This window comes from Oncorhynchus mykiss, chromosome 11, assembly GCF_057628025.1.
Source record: "Oncorhynchus mykiss isolate SJ-2025 chromosome 11, ASM5762802v1, whole genome shotgun sequence".
Taxonomy (NCBI): domain Eukaryota; kingdom Metazoa; phylum Chordata; class Actinopteri; order Salmoniformes; family Salmonidae; genus Oncorhynchus; species Oncorhynchus mykiss.
The window spans coordinates 54681507-54705262 of NC_143032.1; the positions used below are offsets into that span (position 1 = coordinate 54681507).

At 42.5% G+C, this 23756-nt stretch overlaps 2 protein-coding genes across 4 annotated transcripts in view; one reads left to right on the top strand and one right to left on the bottom strand.

The window, feature by feature from the left end:
• The window catches only part of LOC110535942 (rasGAP-activating-like protein 1), a 59413-nt gene extending 51829 nt beyond the window's left edge, over positions 1-7584 (top strand). Inside the window, exons 16-21 of the mRNA XM_021621337.3 lie at positions 474-649; positions 1708-1845; positions 2015-2150; positions 2363-2483; positions 4715-4782; positions 4934-7584. Of these exons, the coding sequence (XP_021477012.1) occupies positions 474-649; positions 1708-1845; positions 2015-2150; positions 2363-2483; positions 4715-4782; positions 4934-5082 (788 nt within the window). The 3' untranslated portion in view covers positions 5083-7584. The remainder of the gene's footprint in view (positions 1-473; positions 650-1707; positions 1846-2014; positions 2151-2362; positions 2484-4714; positions 4783-4933) is intronic.
• Positions 7585-8619: 1035 nt separating this feature from the next.
• The window catches only part of LOC110535943 (E3 ubiquitin-protein ligase DTX1), a 76159-nt gene continuing 61022 nt past the window's right edge, over positions 8620-23756 (bottom strand). For all 3 annotated transcript variants that reach the window (XM_036935768.2, XM_036935770.2, XM_036935769.2), the window contains exons 6-10: positions 17583-17644; positions 17292-17450; positions 16751-16912; positions 14463-14552; positions 8620-14294 (exon numbers count right to left, since the gene is read on the bottom strand). In XM_036935768.2, the coding sequence (XP_036791663.1) occupies positions 14070-14294; positions 14463-14552; positions 16751-16912; positions 17292-17450; positions 17583-17644 (698 nt within the window). In that variant the 3' untranslated portion in view covers positions 8620-14069. The remainder of the gene's footprint in view (positions 14295-14462; positions 14553-16750; positions 16913-17291; positions 17451-17582; positions 17645-23756) is intronic.

The following is a 23756-nucleotide window of genomic DNA, read 5'->3' on the forward strand; positions in this document are numbered from 1 at the left end:
GATCCGTCTTGTCCCTCTGAAATATCACGTTCCAATCTCCATGTCATCTCAGCCACTGGGCTCTCCCTCAAAGGCCACTTTGACATTTAATGCACACACTGGACAACGGCTCATAATAATGGCCAGAACGGAGCAAATGGAATGGCATCAAATACCTGGAAACCATGTGTTTGATGTAATTGATACCATTCCGCTCCAGTCATTACCACGAGCCTGTTCTCCCCAATTAAGGTGCCACCAACCTCCTGTGGTGCTGTACTGTATTTCAACAATATGTATAACAATACTGCTGCAGCTCCACCTTGTGTCCACATTGATAACAGTATCATTTTTGTTTGCGTGCTCTCCCGTATCAGCTGTCTTATTTCACTCTCTTCCTTTCTCCCATCCTACCTCATCCTACGTCCTTCCACTTATTGTCACTGTTTTTCCTACTCCCTCTCTCTACCCCACCATCCTCTATCTCTCTGCAGTGTCTGAGGTGCCCCAGAGGGCTGTGTTCCTGCCCTCAGTGACAGTGAAGGAGGGCTATCTCCAGAAGCACAAGGCCGAGGGCCCCCAGCTCCTGTCCCGCTTTGCCTTCAAGAAGCGATACTTCTGGCTGAGCAGTGAGACCCTGTCGTACGCCAAGACTCTGGACCTCTGGCAGGTCTGATCCCAACATACACTGTACAGAAACCTATCCATGACCAGCTTTGATAACAGCTCTGATGGTAATTCCTCCACTCTGTTACGTCAGAGAAAGCCGGACAAGAAAACTTTAAGGATCAAAGTCCTCTGAAAGTGACTCATTCATTATAACAAGGTAACAATGTTTCCTCTGGTGATGAATTGGCTCCTGCACCCTTCAAAGGGTGTTTGATCGTCATTCTGCCTCATAAAAAAAAACATTTTAATCATCCCTCTGCCTTATTTATTTGTGTTTGGCTCTGTATGGGAACATCGTTAGTGTGGAGGCCATTGTCATGTGATGCCCAGCCTTTTGATAATGAACTTCTCTCATTTGCTTAGCCAGCACAGGACAAGAGTGGGGATGAGAGAGAGAGAGAAAAAGAGAGAGAGGAGGGGGTAGGAGGAAGAAGAGGGACAAAAAGAGAGAGAGGGGGGGGGGGGGGGGGGGCGGGGAGAAACAGAGATCGATAGAGAGAGAGAGAGATGTGGGGAAGAGAGTCAGGCCAGTAAAAGGCTGTTCTCTTTGAGCGGGCTCCTTCCTTTGTGTGGCTCGAATAAAGGCTAGGTTAATTGAAGGCTGTAGATATTCATAACAACATTGCAAATCAGACTGTGGACAATACCCCCTCTCCGCCTCGCCCCTCCCACCGTGCTCTAGCCTGAGTGAGGCAGGCTCCCCATGGAAGCAACTGATTTACACATTAAAGCAGCCATTCTGCCGGGTTTCTTCCTTCCTGCTCTCTCTCACTTTCTCCCCCTTTTTCCTCCTCTCCACCACTCTTTTCTCTTCTCAGTCCTCTTTCTTTGCACATCTTGAATTGCATAATAATAAAATGTAGGGGAAGGATAAAAGCGGATACATACTGTACAGACACTTGAAGCCGGGCCTTTACTCTCCCGAGGAGAAGCTGATACACATCAAATGAATCATTTAGCTATTTGCCTGTATTCATAAGATTACCTACAGAGTAATACAGGAGTGCCACATGGACCTGTGTTTGGTTGCTCATACTGTGTTATGTGCGTATCCTGCAGGTGCGTTCCTCCATCCCCATCCAGTGTGTGTGTGTCGTGGAGAGAGTGGATGAGAATGCCTTCCAACAGCAGCATGTGATGCAGGTCGTCGCCCAGGACAACGATGGACAGATCCACACCATCTATATCCAGTGCAAGGTACTGACAGACCCCCAGTCACTGACCACACTATTGCAATTGACCCTGGACTGGGTTGACTATGTGGTACTTTCTTTGCATCACTGTGATGTTTGAGTGCAGCCTCCCCACTACAAAATGGTGGGCGTTATCAGAGACAGTATAAAAGGTAGAGTCTGTCTGTCTGCAGAATGTGAATGAGTTGAACCAGTGGCTGTCAGCCATCAGGAAGGCCAGTATCTACAACGAGCGCATGCTGCCCTCCTTCCACCCGGGGGCGTACCGCAGTGGGAAGTGGACATGCTGCCTACAGGCCAACCGCGCTAGTAATTATAACATTGACCATAATGGAAGCTTTGTTCAAGTGCCACACACTTAACATGTTAGTGCTTTTTTTAACTCTTCATAATGATCTTTTTACCTGCCGTTTATGTGCACTGCTCTTACACCAGCCCATAGCTGTTTGCTCCCTCAGATTAAGTAACTCACAGACAAAAAGGAATGTGAATACACTGTATGGCCCCTCTCTCTTGTTCAGCTTTAGGTTGCAGTCGCACTCACTCTGCAGTGACTCTGGGTGACTGGAGTGACCCACTGGATCCAGACGCAGAGACTCAGACCATCTACAAACAGCTTCTTCAGGGAAGAGACAAACTCAGGTCAGTGGCATACACTTTGATATTATGACATTTAGAGGCTTTGATAAACCTCCTCCAACAGACAGTGTGCAGGATAATTTCCTTGTCACAAGGGGTCTACATTGCAACACTAGGACTACTCTCTACTCATATTCATTAGAAATAGCCTGTAACCCAGGAATACATAAATGTGGATTGATATGCTCAGCCTCTCTCACACTTGGTCACTACCATGGCAGGGAAAAACCATGGTACTGGTGCAAATACTATGGTATTTTCCTGCCACGCTAGTGACCAAATAACATAATAGTACCATGGTATTTTTTTCATTGTACTACCCTTGCAGGAAAATACCATGGTATTTGCATCAGTACCGTGGTATTTTCCTGCCAAAGTTGTTTCCAAAAAAACATGATAGTACCATGGTATTGAAATGTAAAGTACCGTGGTAGTACAATGACAAAAATAACATGGTTTTGTACTAGCAGCATGTAGTGAAACATGAAAGCATGGTAGTACAATGACAAAAATAACATGGTTTTGTACTAGCAGCATGTAGTGAAACATGAAAGCATGGTAGTACAATGACAAAAATAACATGTTTTTTTACTAGCAGCATGTAGTGAAACATGAAAGCATGGTAGTACAATGACAAAAATACCATGGTTTTGTACTAGCAGCATGTAGTGAAACATGAAAGCATGGTAGTACAATGACAAAAATACCATGGTTTTGTACTAGCAGCATGTAGTGAAACATGAAAGCATGGTAGTACAATGACAAAAATAACATGGTTTTGTACTAGCAGCATGTAGTGAAACATGAAATCATGGTAGTTGTTTACAATGTATTATCATGATCGTCTGTGTCCCACCATTTTTCGAGGAAAGTGACATTGACTTCTTGCTCTGCAATGGCAAAGTGTACCCTCTTAAATCCCTTTAGCTCATAGTGAAAAACCACAACACACATTTTTAAAAATTTTATTTAACCTTTATTTAACTAGGCAAGTTAGTTAAGAACAAATTCTTATTTACAATGACGGCCTACTCTGGCCGAACCCAGACAACGCTGGGCCAAATGTGCGCCGCCCTATGGGACTCCCAATCGCGGCCGGATGTGATACAGCCTGGATGATACAGACACATGGTCTAGTAGAGTAGTGTACCCTCTTAAAACTTGGGACCTGGATAGGGTATCGTGAGGAGAATAGAGTCTGACACCTTGAAGATAAGGTTTAAAATAATTAGCTAGTTTATCTGGCGCTCTTCAATACAGTTTTCAGTTGTCTCTCTCTCATTCAACTGACTCCTTCAACTACTCTAAATACAATTGTAAATAGCCAACATACTAAAAAACTATATAAAAAACATACTAAAAAACTACAAAAGGTATAGATTATCATCTTACTTCATAAATACATTTGCATCATGTCATTCTCAACATACCACTAACAACAGCAAGTTACTGTTCGTTAGAGTCCTCTGTCGCCCTGACCACGACAGGCTAGCTTGACTGGCGCTAATGTTAGCCGATGTCAGCTTCTATGCTAAAGGACTTTTATAGATTAATTAAACTCCAGTTAACTTGGTCTTTCATATCCTGTGCTTTATGACTCGCTCACCGTGAAGATAAATCATTTATCTGGTGCTTCTCTCTTTAGTGTTCAATTGTCTCTCTCATGAAACTGACTCGCTGACTATGGGACAGCAGATAGTGTAGCGGTTAAGAGCGTTGGGCCAGTAACCGAAAGGTTGCTGGTTTGAATCTCAAAGCAGACTAGGTGAAAAATTGGTCGATGTGCCCTTGAGCAAGGTATTGCTCCTGTAAGTCGCTCTGGATAAGAGCGTCTGCAAAAATGTCAAATGTAAGCAGGCTAGAGCCAATGTAGAGTGAGAGCGCGTTTATTAATTAATGCATTGTGCCATGGTAACTCACAATTAATAAAGATGGTGCCATAGGATTTTTGGAACCATTTATCATAATTGTGCATTACCATGGTTAATGTATAATACAGGTTAAAACCATGGTTTTTCTATGATCCACGTCTATACCATGGTATAAGGGAAAGTACCATAGTAGTACCATGGTATCAATGAAAGTAAGGCCAGCCTCTCTCACAACTCTCAGCCTCTCTCACAAACTCTGTTACACACTATCTAAACATTGATAAACATGTTGATCAGTGCGTTAATGCGAGTGTGCCATGCTGTGCACTGTGCTGTGCTGTGCCCTGTGCTGTGTGGTTACAGGAAGCAGTATTTGGAGGCTGAGACGACCCCAGAGGAAGAGAAGAGACTGAACTCTGGGCTGCTGACTGGTGAGACTCTGTCAAAACAGTGCCTTTTTAATATGCAGTTGAAGTAGTTGTAACACCTTAGCCCTCAGAGGTTGGTTCACTAGACCCTTGTACTATAATTTAATACTATAATTTAAAGCATTCTCCTGCTTTAAATCTAACTCTCCCCCAGATGGAGCAGACAGTAGTGGACAGCTCCTGAAGCACAAGCAGGCTGCAGCGGCTCGGCTGCTGGGGGTGGTTCTGGATCTGGAGCAGGCCCATGCCACCTTCCAGCAGAGGGAAAGAGAGGAGGGAGGCAGCCTCATCCTGACCCCCTAGATGTGGCCTTCCCAGCAGCATGAGCCCGGGCCTGAGGGGGAGAGCAGCTTCCTGCATCAGTCACAACTGTGTAGGAAAGCTAAGTGATCGCAGAAGGAAGGCAGTGTCTCCCTTCTCCCTGTCATATTGTCTGTTACATGTGATATCAAGAGGAACTTTCTTCTCATCCAGATTACTTCTTCAAAAGACAGAATGTAGAGGATGCCAAGCCCACTCTGCTACGTTCTTTTCAATGGACGTTTGACATCATACACAGGTTTTCAGCTGTGGCAGAGGGGCAATCTAGTGACATAACTGATTGCTACAGGCCTTGCATGCAGATTGACTGCCACATATTAACTTCTGCTACTCTCACAAAGCTTGGGCTCTTGTCGATTGAGCAGGACACAAACTGTTATGTGGATCAGAGCTGAAGGAGGGGTTGGACATAGTGTGTCATTCGGTGGTACTGCGTTATTGCATGGCTATAATGTAATGCATGCCCTGCATCCAGCGTTTGTGAAATGTGAAGAAAATGCTTTTATATTCAATATTGTCATACCTTGAAGGAGGACGATTATGCAATCTACTCTAGTTTTAGCTGAATTTACCTGAATGTATGCTATTTTGATATTGCTTTTATGGATGTTTTTTACTCTCTAATTGTATATATTTCAATTGAGAACCGCCACAATGTAGCAGTGAGATGTGGTGTTCATTTCACTGAGGACATGGCGCTGTGAGATGCCTAAGTAAATGTTATTAATACAACGGCACACGCGCCATAATTGCCTGAACTGAACAGTCACGTGTTTGCTATTAGGATATTGTTTTCACTGTTGCCATGGACACCTGAGATGAATATTTAGTGAAGCTTGTGTTTGGTACTGTTGCTCTGTGCATGTATGTGGAGTAACTCAAACACAAAGCTGTGCCTTTGATATAATACATATTTGACATGTACAGTATAGGGTTCACAGTTGATTAGTTAATTGGTTAACGTGTCTTTGTAGCAGTACTACTGACAATCTTATCCAGTCAATCCAGTGATGTGTTTCCACTTCTTCTCAGGTGTTGTATTTTAAGACAGCTGATTTTGAGTGAAGTGTCATACAGTAACTGCAGTGGTGGAAAGTACTTAAGTAACAACACTTTAAAGTACTACTTAATTTGTTTTTTTGAGGTATCTGTACTTTACTTTACAATTTATATTTTTGTCTACTTTTAGTTTCACTTCACTACATTTCTTAAGAAAATTATGTACTTTTTACTCCATACATTTTCTTTGACACCCAAAAGTACTCGTTACATTTTGAATGCTTAGCAGGACAGGAAAATAGTCAAATTCACACACTTATCAGCCGAACATCCCTGGTCATCCCTAGTGCCTCTGATCTGGCGGACTCACTAAACTCACATGCTTGGTTTGTAAATGATGTCTGAGTGTTGGGAGTGTGCCCCTGGCTTTCTGAACAATTTTTAAAAAACAATCAAATGGAGCCATCTGGTTTGCTTAATATAAGGAATTAGAAATTATTTATACATTTACTTTTGATACTTAAGTATATTTTAAACCAAATACTTTTTGACTTTTACTCAAGTAGAATTTTACTGGGTGACTTTTACTTGAGTCATTTTCTATTAAGGTGTCTTTACCTTTTGTCAAGTATGACAGTTGGGTACTTTTTCCACCACTGAGTAGCTGTCATGCGTTTAATGAAAATTGGACATATTATGTAGATCATTTCTGTTCTACTTCAGTTGGGCTCTCTGTGGAGAGCTTATGATGTTGACTCTTAACAGTATGACCATATCCTGTCTTAGCCATTTCAGCATTGATGTACACTACAAGACATTTCAGTTGCTGTACCTTATATTTTGTATACATTTATGTTTTTCCTCCACAGTTTTGACCAAATTCAGGTTGCTTGTTTCGAGCTAAGCTCAGAGAGATGAGGAGTCAGACTCCAAGTGTGTGAGTTGAGTTGCGTGGAATGGTGTGTGCCATTTGAAATGCTTTTCTGTGGAGATGTGGGAGATGTTTCAGATGTCAAACTGTGTGTTGTCTTAATTAGTCACAAGGAATAATATTTTATTTCGATCAGACTTGTCGATCAAGAGAGAAAAAGCCAAACTTATTAGAATTGTACAATTTCACTTATACAAATGATCTTGAACTGTTATCCAGATAGATGTTTGACCTGTTATAGTAATCTGTTTTGTAAATTGTATTCTCTACATTCCAAATTGTATCTACTATGGCTTATTTTAGACCACTGTTGTATTTTACAGAAATTCACCAAGCATGCCCTCAATTTCAAATCTGGACAAATATTGAATGTTGCTCATTGACTTGGTATTTGCTGAAAGAGAGCTGCAATTTTGAAAATGAGCTTCAATTTGAGTGCTTACACAAAGTTACTGCATGTACAAAGTGGGTGGTTACAGATGAGTGGTAACATCAGCTATATTACTGTGAACTGTATTGGAAATATTCAGTAAAATGGAATGTTACCACTTCTACTGTTTAGTTTGAATCTGTGTTTTATGCACACAATGGACAACCTTTTCAACTTATCAGTCAAGTGTTTTTTGTAACAGGTGTTGGAGGGTCTGGGGGACACCTCCAGCTCTTTCAGTAGGTCCCAATTCCCACTAGGGTTAACTGCAGCCCCTGATTGTGTGGTCACAAAGGATCCGTCTTGTGTTACTTATCAAGATAAGGGAGGGTTACTTCAGTGTATTTACTGAATCCCAATTCAGGTCATATCACAAAACCCACCACAGTGATACTTTTCCCAGCTGATTCTTACTCTAAGCTCTGTGAACACAGACATCAAATCTCCCAGGATTTAGACCAGGTAAATCATGCGAAATATGAGTCATTGAAAGTGGCCCGAGAAGTACAAAGTCAGTTTCCCTTCATATTAGATTAATATTTAAGAATATGAGTAAAATGTGTTCGCAGCACATCCCCTTCCTAACCTTATTAAAATGCTAATGAGAGGCACCTGCTATGGGGCAGCAGAGGCTCCCTCGTTAACACCCTCATTACATTAGTGACGGAGGTGAGTGATGAGATGAGGGGAGCTCGGCTGGGACAGGCGAGTCTGGGATGTCAGCCCCGGGCCACGACAGACGCTCTAAGCTGCGGTGTCACGGCTATGCTTGTGAGAGGGGCGATGAGCCCCATGACAGACACCACAGGCTGTCCGCAGGACCAGCAGGGAGACCTCCCATGACAACCCCACAAGCTGTTCCTCCAGACCTGGAAGGGAGGGGGGAGGATTGGGGTATTTGCTTTAGTATGCGCCACAGTGCCTGCAGACCCAGCCTCCATTTCTTTCACACAGCACCAACATTCAGCAGCCAGTGACAGAAAATGGCCATAATGCAACATTTACTGCCGGTAAAAACTGTTACCCCCACACTCCACAGCTCGAGCGAAGCTCGTTTATATCTGCATAACGAGGCGCAGGGCAGCCAGGAGGAGAGGGGAACGAAAAAGCCAGAGGAAGAGGAGGACGTGGTGGCAACGAAAGACAGTAAAGAACGAGAGAAGGTCAAACAAACTACCCTGTTGAGGGCACATTTATTTTTCACATGAAACACACAAACATGCAACAAAATCATCACAATCCAATAAAGACGGATAGATTAAGAAGCCCTTTAATGTTTTGTCTCTAATCTTGCCTTTATTTCTATTTCATTTTATTATACATTTCAAATCTCAATTTCTCTTTGTGTGTTGTGTTTTCTTTTTTAAATCGCAATATGTAGTATGTTGCTTCTGATGAGAAATGAAATTTGAATGTTGAACCATAGCCACATGGCTCTCTGACATTTTGTCAGTAAAAAATGGGCACTTAAAATGCAGACGATTACCTCATACATATGGTTACCTTTTCTGTGCAACCTGAAGAGAGAGCAGAGCAGCAAAGCGCTCGCTCATTCTCATCTCTCTCCATCAAAGCCTCTTTAGAGGTAAAAACAGACAAGCAGTGGAGTACGGAGCGGTCCACCGTGCCACTCCACAGGACACAGCTGGATGACATCTCTAATGACTCAACTGTCACAAAATATTTTCTTTGTCAGCAGACTTGCTTAGGTCTTGAGTAACATGCACTTCTATGGTCTATTTTTTTTTTTGTCTCAACCCCCAAACGTCTACCGTTTCAATCTTTTTGGAACTTAAACCAAACATTTTCACACACACATGCAATACGCTCACACACGCAGACCCTCTATCTCACACCTACACAGATTCCCACCAAATTATTGCAGGCCAATCTGTGTAGACATAAGCACAGTATGCTGTGGAGGTTATCAATATGATTGTGAGATAAACTCCCAATGAGAAAGTATCCCTGTTAATGTGTCCTTAAAGTCAGCTTCACTCCATTTCCCACACCTAATCAATATATGCTATGGAAAATCGTATGGAATGTATATGAATTACTAATAGTAATATAACAACGTTACACAGTATGAATGCTCAATTGAAGATATTCAATCTTTTAAAAAATACATCAAAAATATGTGTTCTCCTATCTGGAGCATTTGAGCAATAACCTTGGATAGCAAATGGACACACCGTACAAAATGTTGAACATCCATTCTCCTGTACCCAAAACCTCCTGATACCTTCTGCTACACATGACATGAGGTACAAATTGCTCGCATATATAATTGCATAAACTCTATTCCTCTGTCCAAAACCAGACAATAAAATGTCTGCTCACATTAAAATACCCCAGTGTACAGACTCCACTGAAAGCATACTGACCTTATGTACAACACCTGAAAAGCGGAGGAGGCCTAGACCATGAAATTACAGTTACATACTTAAGCATTTGGAGACTGGAAATGTAAGTCTAGAAATATGAACTGATACAGTACATCAGTTAAAGTACAATGACATGGAAAATAGGGTTGGCCAAGCAAAAACATTTCATCTGTGCAACTTAATGAGTCTCACTTTAAATGGGAAATTCCCTGATAAGACTGGAAGCATTTCTTTCCTGTTTTTCCCTATTTAAGAGAGCGACAAAAAGACATCAAAACTTGCACGAGGATAAAGAAGAAATGAACAGGCAAAATGACTTGTTTTTCACTCACCAGTTTGGGGTACTGACAGTATCGTCCTCTTGGTTCTATTAGGTTATATACATGGTAAATGACACAATTAGAATTCTCATTCTATGGTCAATGACCCATCTGGGGGATAGGGTCGACTACATGCTGCTAAACTCCCCCCGACCAATAATAAAGAGGAACTGCTGTACTTACTGAATCCCTCAGCGATTCCAATACAGAATCTACATTGACGACAGCAGCGAATTCTAAGACTACTGCTAATATAAGATGCTCATAACATGGCAGACATATTTCAACAGTCCCTGACATACTGGCAGATCACATATGCCAGATTTGACATACAGGGCTTTGGGAAAGTATTCAGACCCCTTGACTTTTCTCACATTCTGTTACGTTACAGCCTTATTCTAAATTGGATCAAAGAAAGAAAAATCCTCAGCACCACATAATGACAAAGTGAAAACAGGTTTTTAGACATTTCTGAAAATATATATATATTTTTAAATACCTTATTTACATAAGTATTCAGAACCTTTGCTATGAGACTTGAAATTGAGATCTGGTGCATCCTGTTTCCATTGATCATCCTTGAGATGTTTCTACAACTTGATTGGAGTCCACCTGTGGTAAATTAAATTGATTGGACATGATTTAGAAAGGCACACACCCGTCTATATAAGGTCCCACAGTTGTTAGTGCATGTCAGAGCAAAAACCAAGCCATGAGGTCGAAGTAATTGTCCGTAGAGCTCCAAGACAGGATTGTGTCGAGGCACAGATCTGGGGAAGGGTACCAAAACATTTCTGCAGCATTGAAGGTCCCCAAGAACACAGTGGCCACCTTCCAACAGGACAACAACCATAAGCACACAGCCAAGACAACACAGGAGTGGCTTCGGGACAAATCTCTGAATGTCCTTGAGTGGCCCAGCCAACGCCCGGACTTGAACCTGATCAAACATCTCTGGAGGGACCTGAAAATAGCAGCAACCCCCCCCCCCACCCCCCCAAATACAGTTGTCTCAAGCTTGTAGCGTCATACCCAAGAAGACTTGATGCTGTAATCGCTGCCAAAGGTGGTTCAACAAAGTACTGAGTAAAGGGTCTGAATACTTATGTAAATGTAATATTTCCTTTTTCTTTATTTTTAATGACTTAGCAAAAACTGTTTTTGCTTTGTCATTATGGGGTATTGTGTTAAGAGAAAGGAAGGAAATGTTTGTTTTCATCAATTTTGGAAAAAGGCTGTAACGTAACAAAGTGGAAAAAGTCAAGGGGTCCGAATACTTCCTGAAGGCAGTGTATTCATTTTAATATGTGCCTGTGTGTATAGTGATGTGGACGGGTAAATGTGAGTGTATATTTTCATAAATAGAAGAGTATAAAAATAAATTAAACTTACACCATATGACTCAAATTGAGCATACATGTACATTTAAAGGTAGATCACATCTGCAAATGTATAGATATATATATATATATATACGTATATTTTTGAAGCAATACAAGACAAGTTTATAAACATAAACATAAAAAACAGCTGAATTTGAATACATTTCAAGACATCTTCCTAAAATGAAAGGATCAATGAAAGAAAAGTGCTGCCTCAAAGTGCTACGGAAGACTATGATTCAGTCCAAGATATTCAAAAGCATTTCAAGGATCAAAACCCGTGACGTGGGTGGGACACCATAAAACCCTCAACATGAATCTCTTCTAGATTATACCAACATCCCCACTCATTCAAATTGGTCAGATCCAACTGGAGGAGAGAATTATTCAGCTTAAAAGTTCACTTTTCTTTTTGGAAAATAAACTCAAATCTTCAAGAACTCTTTAGCTTATGAGCAAATAATCTGTGGGAAGGGAGAGAGGAGGGAGCAAAGGGAGTGGAAATTCCCAATGCAACATCAGCTTCACATACTGTACTTTATAGAACAACATTCTGAGTGATCCTACTGTAAAATGGGCTCCTCTAGCTGCTGAGGGAAGGGGAAACGCAGCTGCTGCCCGTACATCAGTATCAGACCTAAGAGCCTTCAGAGGAATCAGACAGTATGGGGTAGGTGTTGTCTGCAGCAGAGGCTTATCATGCAACCAGCCCAACAGGAGGAACACCAGAGGCTCGTACATCACAGTGTGTGTGTGTGTGTGTGTGTGTGTGTGTGTGTGTGTGTGTGTGTGTGTGTGTGTGTGTGTGTGTGTGTGTGTGTGTGTGTGTGTGTGTGTGTGTGTGTGTGTGTGTGTGTGGGAGGGGGGGGGGCGCTCTGCCTACTCTACTCTATGATGGATCAGAGGAGAGAGTCATTCTTTGAAGAGTACATCGCTCTCTGCGAAGCATGTTCTGCTCCTCTGTTCAAGGACTGAGGCGTTCCAGATTGCGCCATGGAAATGTATAAGTCATTTCCGATTTAGTTTACCATGAATGCAGTCTCTGCTGAAGCGGGAACATTGTCTTTAAATTTCAATCACGCTGTAATGCTGAACTACCGCAATACGGATTAAATAAAGCCCTTAGAAAGCCAGAGAGTGTATTAACACCACAGCACACACACACACACTAACACACATTCAAACACACGCAAGTAGGCAAGCACATGTGTTGCGAGCGTGATAGATCATTCCAACGCCTCCTCTAAAACAGGCTTATTCACAGAGGTCAACGTCACCAGTGTTTCAACAAAACTAATGATGTTAACCTTGGAGTGGAGCGAGACTTGCTCGACTGCCTCAGATCTTAACTTACAGAAGCATACATTTTTTGAACAATCATCTAACTGATCGGTAAGATGCTTGTGTATGGATCTACATCAGGTTAACTTCCAAAGGCCTCCCCAGGTTGGCACCCCTGTTAGAATATACATCTACTGTGAGACAGCTGAATCTTCAGATCAACTGACTGTCTCTCTGTCAGAAGGTGCATGTGAACCTTCAACAGGCTCAAAGGCCAGTGGAGCCAAGCCTTTGTGAAACGGCCCCGTGTAGCCAATCAGAGATGCCCTCTCTCCTTCCTGAGAATCGCATCACCGTGACTGTCCACTCAGATCTACAGACAGTTTTGTTGCAGAAAATCACAAAAGGCCTCACTTTCAAAAGACTCTCACTATCAACCTCATCAGCATATCACAACAAGCTGAACTGTGTAGATTTGGTGTGAATTGGACTGGGAAAGCAATCACGCTTTTACAATTCAGCATATAAAAATTATCCTGAAGATTTCCACACAAATACCAACTACAACTTGAGAAATCACTTCCCTACTCATTAAAAAATACACATCTGATAAAACTAGAACAAACCGGGACAGACATCTGAAGCCTTCAGAGCCCGAGCCAACTGTCTCTGCAAAAATTCCAGGTGTGCAGTCAACATTAAAATGCAATATCAAATTCTGGGCCACATGGTTTGGTGGTGAGTATAAACAGACATCTCTTTCAATGCTACGATGTCACAGTCTTAAATCTTCTTCAGTACAAAAGAGGAAGTTCAAAATCCAGTCTCAGAGGAATCAATGAACAGTTGATGTGCATCAATGTCTAAACCCCACAACCACCAATACACATTGAGATCAGTTTTCATTCAAATCCTGTCTTCACGTTCCTTTACCCTATCAGGTTGAAATTTTGCCAAACATACACCTGCTCAAGGCATTGACAAAGAGACAGTAGTCAGAAAAGTATTACAGTTATGTTTAGGTAAATGCAAATAACAGTATAACACAATCGTGATGTTATCATGTCATTTGCTATATTTCCTCCGCTCTCATGGCCACATACAGAATCTGAGGGTCTTTAGGTCTGTTTTGGGTGTGGGAGTAAAATATAGTTATCTTGGCTGCATGTTGCCTCTTCATGCAGAGGCCCACTCTATGTCAGAGATGGGTGGTGGTCCTCAGTGGCCTCTCTTCCCCCCTCAGTCCTTCAGGTTGTCTTCTACGACCCCCTGGGCTGACAGCTCTGTCAGGACGTTGTCCAGGTAGTTGGGGTCTGGGTAGCCGTGCCCTGTCAGGTTGGAGCCAAACTCTGTCTTGTGGTGGATCTCGTTCCACACCACCGTGTCTGACTCGCCGGTGGTGCTGGACGTGTCGATGGTGAAGATGAGGCGGCGGTCCCACGCCATGATCAGAAGCTTCAGGACCTGGGGACGGACGGACGGACAGACAGACAGACAGACAGACAGAGACAGACAGAGGATGAGAGCCTTGTAGGTACAGCAGCAGCTTACAGTGCAGTCACCATCTCTGCATAATGTATTTTGGAAAACATGTCCTTCCCATATACACACAGACAGTCATGTAAGTCTTACCTTCCTGCCCTTGTCATTGTCTGGGAGGTAGCAGTGCCGTGGGAAGCCTCTAGCGCTGAACTTCTTCCCTGGGTTGGGATGCTCTGTGGCCTGGTGAAAAGGACAAAAACAAAAACAACCCCTCTCTTTCTCTTAACATTCAGTCAGAGGGAAATGTCAAATGTGCCCCTGGGATGAACTTTTATACTAATGGTCATACTAGTTTATTTGACTCTATCAAATCATTCATTTTGGGGGGCACTGCCAAAAGCTTTTTTACTTATCATTAAGAAACATATTCTTTATACCAGTTGTATAGCAAACAAGTAACTGCCATGCTCTGTGATGCAGGTGATATGTGTTGACATGACACACCATAGTCATTGTACTCCACTCTACATCATAATGCACTGTATCATTACTATTTCATGACTTTCTTCCACAGAGTACAGCTGTCAGTGAAGATGTGTTTCAAGGGGGAAGGGAGGAGGGTCAGTGGTGTGATGGGGCACTGTGAGTGGGCTGTGGTGTGATGGGTGTTGGGGAATAATCAGAATTAGTTGGTAACATAGTTAAGATGTTTTATATTCATCATATGTTTGTAAGTTACTTCTCATCAGAATGTTTTTGTATAATACTGTGGCGAGGTTTGCAGTCATCTGGTCTCTGTCAAGACTAAGTTACGTGGGCCGGAGAGAGGGGAGAGGTCAAGCGTGTATCTCTTGGCTCCACAATGTCTGTGTGCCAGTAAATGTGTCTCTGTGATCTTGTCAAGATAGGATGGATTTGATATATGCCTGTTGATATGGAGGATTGGTTTATGGTTCTGAGTTTGAGAAAATAACATAGTTTAGGAGACAAAGCTGAACGATAAATTATGCCTATGCTGTCTGGCTATGTGTGTCTTTGCTATAAAGGATCTCAGTTGCAATGTGTAAGGGACTCTCGGAGAATTCATTGATAGACACTGAATTCATCTGAGAGTCACAGGGTTGTGACGGAGCTCATATAATTAAAGATGGACTTTGTGATAACTAACTCTGACTTGTGTGTGGTTTGCTCTCATGATTTGGTAAATACAGGAAATTTCCATGACATGGGGCACTGTGAGTGGGCTGTGGTGTGATGGGGCACTGTGAGTGGGCTGTGGTGTGATGGGGCACTGTGAGTGGGCTGTGGTGTGATGAGGCACTGTGAGTGGGCTGTGGTGTGTTTGGGGCACTGTGAGTGGGCTGTGGTGTGTTTGGGGCACTGGGAGTGGGCTGTGGTGTGTTGGGGCACTGTGAGTGGGCTGTGGCGTGATGGGGCACTGTGAGTGGGCTGTGGCGTGATGGGGCACTGTGACTGGGCTGTGGTGTGATGGGGCACTGTGAGTGGGCTGTGGTGTGATGGGGCACTGTGAGTGGGCTGTGGTGTGATGGGGCACTGTGAGTGGGCTGTGGTGTGTTTGGGGCACTGTGAGTGGGCTGTGGTGTGATGGGGCACTGTGAGTGGGCTGTGGTGTGATGGGGCACTGTGAGTGGGCTGTGGTGTGATGAGGCACTGTGAGTGGGCTGTGGTGTGATGGGGCACTGTGAGTGGGCTGTGGTGTGATGGGGCACTGTGAGTGGGCTGTGGTGTGATGGGGCACTGTGAGTGGGCTGTGGTGTGTTTGGGGCACTGTGAGTGGGCTGTGGTGTGATGGGGCACTGTGAGTGGACTGTGGTGTGATGGGGCACTGTGAGTGGGCTGTGGTGTGATGGGGCACTGTGAGTGGGCTGTGGTGTGATGGGGCACTGTGAGTGGGCTGTGGTGTGATGGGGCACTGTGAGTGGGCTGTGGTGTGATGGGGCACTGTGAGTGGGCTGTGGTGTGATGGGGCACTGTGAGTGGGCTGTGGTGTGATGGGGCACTGTGAGTGGGCTGTGGTGTGATGTGCTGCTGCAGTGTGGAGGGCAGAGGACAGACTGAGGCTAAGTCTGCTCTTCTGAAAATAAAGGTCATTGACTCTACTAAAGCTCCACTCTGCAGTCAGGATGAAATATGCAGCCATCTTCCCTCCTCTCGACCGCCCCCGCCCACTGCAAAGAGAGGAGGTGAATCGTTCTCTCTCTCTTTACAAAGATGCAGTCACGCGGCTTTGGGACACTTCAACCCCCTCAGCAACACTAAGCACGTAGTCAAATACCCTCTGAAGCATCCTCATGTCAGACACAGCAGTCTTATACCAACGTAGATGGAAGAAAATAGACCTAGGAAGGAGAGCCAGTGGATGAGTGGACGTGGGAGTGTGGCGGATATAAGGGTGGCACGTCGTGAGTCGTGCTTACCTGTATGCCAGCAGGAATGTCATAGACGATGCGGATGGTCTTGGCCTCCAGGTAGCCGGGCAGGCAGTGGGGGATGACATGGTAGTCCATCTTCCCAGGGGGCTGTGTGCCTGTCTTCTCCCCATAGATAGCCTTACAGGTGGGGCACTGCAGACTGCCATCCTGGACAGGGACACATTAAATGTTCAATATTCATAACTAATCTAATCACACAAATGGAATCTAATCTACAGTGACTTCATGAACATCGAGCCACCTTCTGTACTAAATTGACTTTTAATAAAACAAGTAATTTTAATTTTGTTTCATGGTTATGCATTAAAATGAGCATGAACTGTGTTTGGCAGACTAAGGCCTGTTCTGAATTAGTTTGATCTCAATTTAATCTCATCTAATCGAATGATATCAAAGAATAACACCACATCAAATGGGGTGTGTAATTTCACCCACTATTATACAATATCATATTACGATATGGTTGATACCATATCAATATCATATTGATACCATAACAAGCGCTGGCGCGAATGCCCTTTCTCACCTTGTTGCCATTGTTGTACATGGCCACCAGGCACAGCAGATGGTAAATGTGCCCACACTTGCCAAGCTTGCCCACCATTTCTGGCTTTATGCCCTTGTGCTGCAGGACACCCTCGTAGCCCGATGACGTCACCAGCCTCTCCATGCAGATGGTGCAGTCCTGGGAAGGGAAAGTGAGTGGGCACCAGTTACTGTATCTGACTGCAGGGTTGGGATGCATAGCAATGATACACTGTACAGTATATTGATTTCAAACCGTATTAAAGTGTGTGTCACCCAGGACTCTCCTTACCTCATCAGGGGCAACCTTCACTTTCTCCGTGTATCTCCGCACCACATCCTCTGGGGTTTTCCCTAGCAACAAAACACAACATTGAAAGGATATGGTTAAAAGGAAAACATGACTAGATAGATCTGCATAAGGAGAAGTGCATGCTGTCTATTTGAGCACTAGGTAAACCGAGGGACTGGTCTGGCTCTTAAGTACCACAGCCCTAGTTTATTATGATGAGACAGACCAGTTCAATAAGAGAGTATGAATAATACTGGGTGTGATGTTGAAGAGGAGATCACCTTCAAAGTGACATAGAACAATGAGCCATCACCCACACACTAAACTAATCCCAGTGTGAAACCAAGCTAGTATGGCTGACAGAGCTCACCCACAGCTTACACCTCTAACACGCTTACAGGCGGGCACTCTTCCCCCAACACTTTTGTTTGCTCATTTGGGGAACAGAGAGAGGGAGAGAGAGAAAGGAGGAAGGGAGGAAGAGAGGGAAAGAGACAGAGAAGCGAGAGAGATGCACTTTCTAACCTCCTGTCCAATGTATGACCATATTAGAGACACATATTTCCCTCAGATTACACAGATCCACAAAGAATTTGAAAACAAACCCAATTTTGATAAACTCCCATATCTACTGGGTGAAATTCCACAGTGTGCCATCACAGCAGCAATATTTGTGAACTGTTGCCACAAGAAAAGGGCAACCAGTGAAGAACAAACACCATTGTAAATACAACCCATATTTATGCTTATTTATTTTCCCTTGTGTATCCTTAACCATTTGTACATCGTTACAACACTGTGTATATACGTAATATGACATTTGGAATGTCTTTATTGTTTTGAAACTTCTGTATGTGTAATGTAACAGTTTTATATCTTTATGTTTGAAGCCTGAAATGTGGCAAAAGGTCGCAAAGTTCAAGGGGGCCGGATACTTTCGCAAGGCACTGTATATATATATATATATATATATAGAGAGAGAGAGAGATATAGAGGGAGATATATATATATAGAGAGATATAGAGGGAAAGATATATATAGAGAGATATAGAGAGATATGGAGGGAGAGATATAGATGGAGAGATATAGAGGGAGAGATATAGATGGAGAGATATGGAGGGAGAGATATAGAGAGCGATAGAGGGAGAGATATAGATGGAGAGATATAGATGGAGAGATATAGAGGGAGATATATGGAGGGAGAGATATAGAGAGCGATAGAGGGAGAGATATGGAGGGAGAGATATAGAGAGCGATAGAGGGAGAGATATGGAGGGAGAGATATAGATGGAGAGATATAGAGGGAGAGATATAGAGAGAGCGATAGAGGGAGAGATATAGAGAGCGATAGAGGGAGAGATATGGAGGGAGAGCTATAGAGAGCGATAGAGGGAGAGATATGGAGGGAGAGATATAGATGGAGAGATATAGAGGGAGAGATATAGAGAGAGCGATAGAGGGAGAGATATAGAGAGAGCGATAGAGGGAGAGATAGATGGAGAGATATAGATGGAGAGATATAGAGGGAGAGATATAGAGAGAGCGATAGAGGGAGAGATATAGAGAGAGCGATAGAGGGAGAGATATAGAGAGAGCGATAGAGGGAGAGATATAGAGGGAGAGATATAGAGAGAGCGATAGAGGGAGAGCTATAGAGGGAGAGATATAGAGAGAGCGATAGAGGGAGAGATATGGGGAAGGACTGCATTATGCATTTTCCGGCATTGCCTTTTTGATGGTTTCATTTGCTAGATCAAAGGCCTCTCTGGCCTCCTTTACAGCGGAAGCCGGAACAGGATATCCCTAAATCTCTTTCCCTCTCTGCCTTGCTCCATGGGGGCTATGCTGCATCAATGCAGGCACAATTGGCTGCAACCCATCTATCAATCCGTGGTGTCCTCCCGTCCCAATGCCCCCGCCTGGGTCTGCAGACCGGGGTTGGAGGGGAGAGATGGCGGAGGCATCTGGGTGGAACAGAGTGATGCAGGGCTGAAAAACCCACATCATGCACTGACCAATTAGGACAGGCAGTCCCCTGGGGACGCCTATGGTTTCCACGTCATCAAATTGACATTGGCCTGGTGCCATTTTAGCTAAAGCGACCACATATCACCACTGGATTGTCATCAACCCCTCTCTCTACAATAGCTTCATCTTAATTATGCTTGTGGAAATAGCTCTGTTAATTTCAATGTGGTGGGAAGCCAATGAAATGTGGTGAATGTGACCGTGAGCCCTCCCTTCCCCTTCGCCAGGGTCATCGGGAGTGCATTGTTCAATATACTGAGAGGGTCATTAGCTACCTGCTTCTACATCTGCATTGCTTGCTGTTTGGGGGTTTTAGGCTGGGTTTCTGTATAGCCCTTTGTGACATCTGCTGATGTAAAAAGGGCTTTATAAATACATCTGATTGAGACTCCAAGATGGCGCCGCTGTGAGAGGGAGTGTTTTCGCGCTCTTCAAAGCAATATTGAGGGTTAGGTGGTTAACAGTCAAATATTGGCTATTAATACTGAAAGAAACTAACTCTAACTTTTTTATGGACATGGGATAAGTTTAGAGTTAGTTTTTGTCAAGTTGAATTGGAAGAACACGACAGAAAGACAAAAGTAGACGAAATACCCAAGTCTCACAGAAGACGGCTGACATGCTAGCTAGCCACCACGAGGACCAGAGCAGCGTGGACACACAAGAAGCCGCGATCTCAAGCAAGAGAAAGAACAAAGCTGACCAGGATGAAATCCTTGCAACCTCTTTACCTCAGACCCCAAGTAAAAATCCACTGGTGAAAAAAGTAAAAGAAGACATTTCCATGTCGGAACCTTTCTCTGCAATCCAGTCCCTGTCTACTAAACAAGACGCCACGCTCTCCAACGCGTCCATCATAGAGCGGGCTACAGACGAAACATCAAAGAAGATCGATAATCTGTCAGAAACTGTCAATCAAAAACACAAAATTGTGAGCGAGAACAAGGAAAAGATAACGCTCCTAGAGAATGAGCTGAAGAAAATGCCATCCAAAAATAATGAGCTGTGTGTGTGAGAATGTAGCTGAACTTCAAAGGTACTCTCGCAGGTGGAATCTGAAAATCCAAGGTGTAAAAGCGGTAGAGGGAGAGGATATTAGAGAAGTAGTCATTAATATCCTGGGAAAAGTGGCACCATGCATCAAAGACAAGCTAAGAGACGTGATTGATATGATACATCGACTTGGGAAACGAAGATCTGATGGACCCCCTCGCAATATCATCTTGCGCTTAACTATGCGCCATTACAGGGACATCATATGGAAAATGGCCAAGGGGAACAAGTTTCTGGACGAGAAGAAACTCCGCATCAAAGAAGCTCTGATACCGCAGGATCAGGCTGCCAGTGAGAAACTGTGGCAATTTATACAGAAGGCGCGACAAGAAGGAAAGAAGGCGGGGTTCAAGGGCCCATACGCGTTTATCGAAGGAAGAATGATTACTTGGTAACTCTGTTGACATTAAGCAAATTGGAACTGTGAGTACTACCATGAGTACAGTTCATGTACTGCCAATTATACATGTACCGTTCGAACTACAACTGATGAACACTTGCCAAAGAAAAGGAAGTAAATAGATTTGTTATTCTGTTAACCACCGCTACCTCATCTGAGTGTAGTTTTCCGTCGAGTCATCCTCTCAAGGTTCACTGTTTGTTTTATTGTTCACATTAATACTTGTTATCTAATTTGTGTTCTTTATTTTTTAATGCAGGAGTTCGTATTTCAATTCACTAAATATCGTTAGTCTGAATGCTAGGGGTTTGAGAAATCCTACAAAAAGGAAAGCTTTATTTTTATACTGTAAACGCAGTAATGCCGATTTTGTCCTTCTTCAGGAAACTCATTCGGGTGAAAGTGATTTGAAATTTTGGAAAGCACAATGGGGAGATATGGCCTATTTCAGTCATGGATCAAATCATTCTTTTGACACTTATTCACAAGTTTAAAGGTGACATTCTAGAATCCACATCTTCACAAGACGGCAGATGGGTCATAGTAACTGTTAAACTTGACAATGCTATTTTCATCATCTGTAATGTATACTGACATAACTCACATGCTCCTAATAAGACCCTTTTTACCCAATTTACCAGGAAAGTACAGGATTTAAACAACAAATACTCTGAGGCTTTTCTAATTATTTCAGGGGATTTTAATGAAACACCTGATACATCTGCTGATTGTTTTCCTCCTAGAACGAGTCAAAACCCTCAAAACAGTAACATTACATTATGCAAGGATCTCTGTGTTGAGGATGCCTGGCGTTATTTCAATCCAGATGCTAAGGGTTATACCTGGACCAACAAAACTATGTCATGTAAATCTAGAATAGATTTATTCCTAATTTCCCCTTTTTTTGTTACAATTTGTTATAGATGTAGATCATCAGTTGGCTCCATTTTCTGATCATCACTTGATTTCTCTGAATTTACAAGCTACTAAAAAATCAAAAGGTACTCGAGGATATTGGAAATGAAACAACACACTTCTTAAAGATACTGCTCTCATTGAAAACATCAAATCATTAGCTAAAGATATTTTTGCTAGAAAAGACTTGGGTCATGGAATTAGGTGGGAATTTTTCAAATATAAAGTCAGAGTGGTAGCCATTAAACGCGCCAAAGAGCTGATGCAATTAAAGAACAATAGAGAAAAAGAGATGATGAGCAAGCTTGACAGTTTTCTAAAGAAAGATAATCTATCTGAAGAAGAGGAGTCTGTGTTCAGGTCTTTACAACTAGAATTAGAACAGACTTACACGGATCTGGCAAAGAGCGCCTTTGGGGAAAAAAACACTAGTTACTTTTTTGCACTTGAAAAGAGAAACTACAAAAGAAAATCTATAACTGCACTCAAAATTAACAATGTTTTATGCAAAGATCCCATTACAATATCATCATTTATCAATTCCTTTTATGAAAACCTTTACAGATCTCAATTTCAGGAAGATGGTTGTGAAAGCTACATTTGCCACATTCAGAATTATGTCCCTGTAATTGAGGATGATTTCATCTCAGTTTGCGATTCACCTGTGTCAATTGGAGAAATTAGAGAGGCTCTGAATTCAATGAAAAAAGAGATCACCTGGCCCTGATGGTCTGACAGTTGAATTCTATAGACAGTTTTGGGAGTTACTAGAAGACCCGATTTTCAATATGTTTCAAGATTGCATTAAAAAAAGGGGAAATGGTCTCCACTATGAAACAGGGCCTTATTTCACTGATTCCGAAGCCTGATAAAGACCCTTCTCTCATTGACAATTGGAGACCAATGACTTTATTAAATGTTGATTATAAATGGATTGCTCTGGTTTATGCCAAAAGATTAAAGAAAGGAATAGATACCATTATAAATGAGACTCAAACAGGATTTATGAAGGGCCGTCACATAAGCTCTAACATTTGTTTAGTCTTGGACCTTATAGATTATTCAGATGCAATTGACTCAGATGCGGTTGTCATATTTCTGGACTTCTGTAAAGCCTTTGACACAATTAAACATTCATTTCTCTTTAGGTCTCTTAAACTTTTTGGATTTGGTGAACATTTTATTAAAGTAATTTGCATGTTTTACAAAGATATAAATAGTTCTGTGCTACTAAACCTTAATACTTCCAAAAGATTTAGTATCAACAGAAGTGTACGACAGGGATGCCCAATTTCACATTTTTATTCATTTTGGTTGTGGAACTTCTATCTCTAGATTTTCTGAATGATGCAAATGTGTATGGCTTAACCATTTTTAACAAAGAAATCTAAATTTCCCAACTGGCTGATGATACTACTCTTTTCTTAAGAGACAAAGACCAGGTCTCACATGCCCTTAATGCTATAACTGCATTTTCTATTGCATCAGGATTAATGCTGAATGTTTCTAAATGTGAAATCTTATGTTTATTTGACTCTGATGATAAAGAAATTGAAAATATTCCTGTAAAGAACTGTGTTAAATATTTAGGAATACATCGGTCAAAAAAACACTTAGTCAGACAACATTTGAATTTCTCTCCTAAAATTAAGAGAACTAAAAATATATTTAATAATTGGCTACAAAGAGATCTTCCTATACTTGGCAGAGTACTTCTGTCCAAGGCAGAAGGACTGTCTCGTTTTGTGTACCCCTCATTATCGTTATGTGTAAATCCA